Raw genomic sequence first — 6864 nt, 5'->3', positions numbered from 1 at the left:
AGAGGTGTTAGGGGCCCCCGACCGGTCTGCACAGGGGCGAGACTCAGAGACTCAAAGACTCATTAGACATCGACTTTATACATTTTATATTACGACTTTTAGTCTTGAAGTATTGCGACTTTTCCGTTTACAACTCGGTTCACACCTGAAAGCGTCGACGGCGGCACGTGTGCAGATCCTCTCCCTCCTCCATGATCCTGTGATGTCACAGAGAGAGGGAGGGCGGGCGGGCGGGAGGGCGAGCGAGCAGCGCTCACACTGAAGCTGGATCCAAACCAACGCAGCTTCAGTCCAACTGATGCTTCACAGACGTGATGGAGCCTCCGCACAGCAGCCCCGGGGAAGGTGTGTGTGTGTGTGTGTGTGTGTGTGTGTGTGTGTGTGTGTGTGTGTGTGTGTGTGTGTGTGTGTGTGTGTGTGTGTGTGTGTGTGTGTGTGTGTGTGTGTGTGTGTGTGTGTGTGTGTGTGTGTGTGTGTGTGTGTGTGTGTGTGTGTGTGTGTGTGTGTGTGTGTGTGTGTGTGTGTGTGTGTGTGTGTGTGTGTGTGTGTTACACTTTAAACCGTCTTTACTGAGTCACAGCGACAAAATATCTGTTTCATGCTGGAAACATCGACTTTTGGTCGTTGTTGTGTGTCTTTGTGGTTGTTTTGTGTCTCTTTGTGGTTGTTTTGTGTCTCTTTGTGGTTGTTTTGTGTCTCTTTGTGGTTGTTTTGTGTCTCTTTGTGGTTGTTTTGTGTCTCTTTGTGGTTGTTTTGTGTCTCTTTGTGGTTGTTTTGTGTCTTTGTGGTTGTTTTGTGTCTCTTTGTGGTTGTTTTGTGTCTCTTTGTAGTTGTTTTGTGTCTTTGTGGTTGTTTTGTGTCTCTTTGTAGTTGTTTTGTGTCTCTTTGTAGTTGTTTTGTGTCTTTGTGGTTGTTTTGTGTCTCTTTGTGGTTGTTTTGTGTCTTTGTGGTTGTTTTGTGTCTCTTTGTGGTTGTTTTGTGTCTCTTTGTAGTTGTTTTGTGTCTTTGTGGTTGTTTTGTGTCTCTTTGTAGTTGTTTTGTGTCTCTTTGTAGTTGTTTTGTGTCTCTTTGTGGTTGTTTTGTGTCTCTTTGTGGTTGTTTTGTGTCTCTTTGTGGTTGTTTTGTGTCTCTTTGTGGTTGTTTCCTGTCTCTTTGTGGTTGTTTTGTGTCTCTTTGTAGTTGTTTCCTGTCTCTTTGTGGTTGTTTTGTGTGTCTTTGTGGTTGTTTTGTGTCTCTTTGTAGTTGTTTTGTGTCTCTTTGTAGTTGTTTTGTGTCTCTTTGTGTCTCTTTGTGGTTGTTTTGTGTCTCTTTGTAGTTGCTTTGTGTCTCTTTGTGGTCGTTGTTGTGTCTCTTTGTAGTTGTTTTGTGTCTCTTTGTGGTTGTTTCCTGTCTCTTTGTGGTTGTTTTGTGTCTCTTTGTAGTTGTTTCCTGTCTCTTTGTGGTTGTTTTGTGTGTCTTTGTGGTTGTTTTGTGTCTCTTTGTAGTTGTTTTGTGTCTCTTTGTAGTTGTTTTGTGTCTCTTTGTGTCTCTTTGTGGTTGTGTTGTGTCTCTTTGTAGTTGCTTTGTGTCTCTTTGTGGTCGTTGTTGTGTCTCTTTGTAGTTGTTTTGTGTCTCTTTGTGGTTGTTTTGTGTCTCTTTGTAGTTGTTTTGTGTCTCTTTGTAGTTGTTTTGTGTCTCTTAGTGGTTGTTTTGTGTCTCTTTGTGGTTGTTTTGTGTCTCTTTGTGGTTGTTTTGTGTCTCTTTGTGGTTGTTTTGTGTCTCTTTGTGGTTGTTTTGTCTCTTTGTGGTTGTTTTGTCTCTTTGTGGTTGTTTTGTGTCTCTTTGTGGTTGTTTTGTCTCTTTGTGGTTGTTTTGTCTCTTTGTGGTTGTTTTGTGTCTCTTTGTAGTTGTTTTGTGTCTCTTTGTGGTTGTTTTGTGTCTCTTTGTGGTTGTTTTGTGTCTCTTTTGTTCAGTCAAAGTCTAAATACTCTTCCCTCCGTGTGTCAGACTCTGTTGCAGCCACAGAGTCTGCGGGCGGCGTTGTCGGGGACGTGCACGAGCTGCCGGTGCCTCAGCAGATCCGGATCAGCAGCGTCACCTGTGACTCGTTCCAGGTGGGCTGGGACATGGACGCCCGAGGCCGCGGCAGGATCACGCACTACTTCATCGACCTCAACAAGAAGGAGAACCAGCACGCCAACAAGTTCAAGCACAAGGTGGCGTCTGCAACATGAGCGCAACACGTGTGTGTGCACGTCTGCAGCTGTGCACGTCTGTGTGCACGTCTGCAGCTGTGCACGTGTGTGTGCACGTGGGCAGCTGTGCACATCTGCAGCTGTGCACGTCTGTGTGCAAGTGGGCAGCTGTGCACGTGTGTGTGCACGTGGGCAGCTGTGCACGTGTGTGTGCACGTGTGTGTGCACGTGTGTGTGCAGGAAAGCTGATCTGTCCTCTAACGTTTCTCAGGACATCCCGACCAAGCTGGTGGCGAGGGCGGTTCCCCTGCCGATGACGGTCAGAGGTCACTGGTTCCTGAGTCCTCGCACAGATTACACCGTGTCCGTCCAGACGGCCGCCAAACAGCCGGACGGAGACTACGCCGTCTCTCAGTGGAGCGAGATCATCGAGTTCTGCACCGCCGGTATCTTCACTTAACCGTCTCCTTCAGTGGTCCAAACTTAACCGTTTCCTTTAGAGACTGAACTTTACCTTTTACTGTGTGTGTGTGTGTGTGTGTGTGTGTGTGTGTGTGTGTGTGTGTGTGTGTGTGTGTGTGTGTGTGTGTGTGTGTGTGTGTGTGTGTGTGTGTGTGTGTGTGTGTGTGTGTGTGTGTGTGTGTGTGTGTGTGTGTGTGTCCAGATTACTCCTCTCTTCATCTGAATCAGCTGCTGCAGAAAGCCGAGGCGATCGCCGGCAGGATGCTGCCGTTCACCGTCTTCTACAGGAACCAGCAGCAGGCCAGGTGTGTGTGTGTGCGCGTGTGTGTGCATGCGTGTGTGTGTGTGTGAGAGTGTGTTTGTTTACTCCTCTCTCCTCTCGCTCCAGAGACCCTCAGTGCCGCCGCATGCTGCCGTCGGTCAAAGACGACAGCGGCAGCCACGGGTCGCCCATCAGCGGTAAACTCCGGGGCGTCTTCTTCAGCTGCAACACGGAGTTCAACACCGGGAAACCCCCCCAGGACTCCCCCTACGGACCCCACCGCTTCCAGGTACAGGTGCTGCTGCGGTCCTGGAGTCCACTCAACTCTCAAGCCCCTCCCCTTCTCCCACTGAGCCCCTCCCTCCCTCCCACCGAGTGCTCGTCAGTGCACGTGCACCAGATTCCCGTGTTTAGTACAGGCTGCACTGAGGGAGAGTGGCTAGCTTACTCACAGAGAGCAGCTGCTAACGTACTTTAGCGTAAGCTACTCGAGGCGTGTACGTGTACGTGGAGGGGGGGGGTGGTCTGTGGCGTGTGCACGGACTGTGACCTGTGCTGACTTGTTGCTTGGGTACGTCAGTGTTACTCTGTCACATATCACTGATGGTGACATTCATATGTTCCTGATGTCATCGGGTCCAAACCTGTGCTCCTCTCTGCACAGATCCAAGCTGACGTCCTCTTCAACCACAACACCAACGTCTACTTTGGGGACTTCTACTGCATGTACACGTCCTACCACTACGTGATCCTGGTCCTGGCTCCGCACGGCTCCGACGGGGACGCCTTCTGTAGAGGGAGGCTCCCGCAGCTGGACCGAGCCAACAACCGCCTCCTGAGCTGCACCGAGGACGAGGGCGGCGCGCTGTCCTTCCGTCACGCCCAGGACGTCATCCTGGAGGTGATCTACACGGAGCCCGTGGACCTGTCCTCAGGAACGCTCTCTCAGGTCAGCGGGCACCAGCTCATGAGTCAGTCCACCGTCAATGCCAAGAAAGACCCCAGCTGCAAGATCTGCAACATCAGCGTGGGGCGCTAACGTGCGCTCGGACCGGGCGACCAGCGCACGGCGGCGAGGCTTGGCTAACGAGCTGTTGAACGCGTGGTGCTCTTCTTAGTAACGTGTGTGATCGTGACGACAACACGGGAAACAGGAACTCTACGGTTCTGATGGAGAAATCAAGAAAAACCCAAATGACTAAAAGTCCAGTTTGGCAACAACCAACATATTAAGTCTCTTAACATTCATCCGTGTAATCCTGTGAACGTGGAACCTGCCGGCAAAGGCGCCTGTTAGGTGTGGTTCTGTGTGTGGTCGGAGCCGTGTCGACCAATCACGGTGAAGAGGTGAGCGTGTGTGTGATCACTCTGGGGTTCGATCCCCGGTCCTTCTGTCAGACGCTGAACCCTGAGGCTGCTCCGGCCCTTCACATGAATTTTCACATGAATTAAAAGCTTGTTGCTGAGAAACGTCTCATAACTGTCAGAAGGTGCATTTATATAAATATTTATATCAATATAAATATTGATATTGATATAAATGCACTAAAGTGAAGCTCAAACCCAAAGTGATGCATCTGGACGTTCTGTCAAACACAAATGTTGCGTTAAAGCATCGTTTGTGTTTTTAAACCAAACGTTTCAGTAAAGTTTCAGTTCTCAGATGCAAACGAACATTTGTCTTGATGTCGTGATGAACGGGAACGTTTCACGGTGAGAACTTCACTTTTTTCCACATTCACAAGAATACGTCTGTGAACGTTCTCGTGGGTCCAGGTCCTGGTTCTTCCAGTCCACAGCAACTGGACCTGGTTCTGTGTCAGGAAGACGTTTCACCTCTGATCCAAGAGGCTTCATCAGTTCATGTACACATCTGACCAGGACCAGGACCAGGCTGGGACTGGACCAGGACCAGGACCAGGCTGGACCAGGACCAGGACCAGGCTGGGACTGGACCAGGACCAGGACCAGGCTGGGACTGGACCAGGACCAGACTGGGACTGGACCAGGACCAGGACCAGGACCAGGCTGGGACTGGACCAGCACTAACAAAGTCCAGACCTACTTCCACCAACGACTGTCACTCTAACGACGGTCGTTGGCACTTGGAGCACAAAGGGTTCCAGTGACATCATCGACCTGTGAGAGGTTAAAGACCTGGATCTCAAACCAGCTAGTTGGTCCAGTCCCAGCCTGGTCCTGGTCCTGCTCCTGGTCCTGCTCCTGGTCCAGTCCCAGCCTGGTCCTGGTCCTGCTCCTGGTCCTGCTCCTGGTCCAGTCCCAGCCTGGTCCTGGTCCTGGTCCAGTCCCAGCCTGGTCCTGCTCCTGGTCCTGCTCCTGGTCCAGTCCCAGCCTGGTCCTCCTCCTGGTCCTGCTCCTGGTCCAGTCCCAGCCTGGTCCTGGTCCTGGTCCAGTCCCAGCCTGGTCCTGCTCCTGGTCCTGCTCCTGGTCCTGGTCCAGTCCCAGCCTGGTCCTGGTCCTGGTCCTGGTCCTGGTCCTGCTCCTGGTCCAGTCCCAGCCTGGTCCTGGTCCTGCTCCTGGTCCAGTCCCAGCCTGGTCCTGGTCCAGTCCCGTCCTGGTCCAGTCCCAGCCTGGTCCTGGTCCTGGTCCTGGTCCTGGTCCAGTCCCAGCCTGGTCCTGGTCCTGGTCCTGCTCCTGGTCCTGGTCCTGGTCAGATGTGTACATGAACTGATGAAGCCTCTTGGATCAGGTCCAGTTGCTTTGGACTGAAACCGTCTCATGAACGTGTAACTTTCGTATTTTGACGTAAAGACTCAAGTGAACAAAGAGTCACTGTTAAGTGAGCGGCACAGCAGAGAACGGACATCTTTGTTTGTTTTAAAGTATTTAATCAATAAATCACAAATTCACTGAATCAAATACAACATCTGACCCCTGAGTGTTACTGATCTCAGACCCGCCATGACATCACCCCGCCATGACATCACCCCGCCATGACATCACCCCGCCATGACATCACCCCGCCATGACATCACCCCGCCATGCCATCACCCTAACATGACATCACCCCGCCATGACATCACCCTAACATGACATCACCCCGCCATGACATCACCCCGCCATGACATCATCCCGCCATGACATCACCCCGACATGACATCACCCCGACATGACATCACCCCGACATGACATCACCCCGACATGACATCACCCTAACATGACATCATCCCGACATGACATCACCCCGCCATGACATCACCCTAACATGACATCACCCCGCCATGACATCACCCTAACATGACATCACCCCGCTATGACATCACCCCGACATGACATCACCCCGACATGACATCACCCCGACATGACATCACCCCGCCATGACATCATCCCGCCATGACATCACCCCGCCATGACATCACCCCGCCATGACATCACCCCGCCATGACATCATCCCGCCATGACATCACCCCGCCATGACATCACCCCGCCATGACATCATCCCGCCATGACATCACCCCGCCATGACATCACCCCGCCATGACATCACCCCGCCATGACATCACCCCGCCATGACATCATCCCGACACGACATCACCCCGCCACGACATCATTCCGCCATGACATCATCCCGCCATGACATCACCCCGCCATGACATCACCCCGCCATGACATCACCCCGACATGACATCACCCCGCCATGACATCACCCCGCCATGACATCACCCCGACATGACATCACCCCGCCATGACATCATCCCGCCATGACATCATCCCGACATGACATCACCCCGCCATGACATCACCCCGCCATGACATCACCCCGCCATGACATCATCCCGCCATGACATCACCCCGCCATGACATCATCCCGCCATGACATCACCCCGCCATGACATCATCCCGACATGACATCACCCCGACATGACATCACCCCGCCATGACATCATCCCGACAGACGGACACAGGAGACAAAGTTCACCCTCATCAGCTTTATTGTCCCCGTGC

The 6864-nt window shown here is 52.2% G+C and overlaps 1 protein-coding gene across 1 annotated transcript; it reads left to right on the top strand.

Annotated features, from left to right (window-relative positions):
• Positions 1-314: 314 nt before the first annotated feature.
• On the top strand, positions 315-3937 carry LOC310961340 (phytanoyl-CoA hydroxylase-interacting protein-like; the record flags this gene model as incomplete). Its single annotated transcript, XM_083933370.1, has 6 exons — positions 315-345; positions 1987-2195; positions 2446-2620; positions 2839-2941; positions 3025-3187; positions 3563-3937. 6 exons carry the CDS (start codon positions 315-317, stop codon positions 3935-3937), a joined length of 1056 nt encoding a protein of 351 aa, XP_083789496.1.
• Between the last annotated feature and the right edge of the window lie 2927 nt (positions 3938-6864).

This window comes from Echiichthys vipera (assembly GCF_963691815.1).
Source record: "Echiichthys vipera genome assembly, chromosome: 18".
Lineage (NCBI taxonomy): Eukaryota > Metazoa > Chordata > Actinopteri > Perciformes > Trachinidae > Echiichthys > Echiichthys vipera.
Note: the sequence above shows the minus strand (reverse complement) of the source record. Positions and strands in the feature narration are given on the sequence as shown.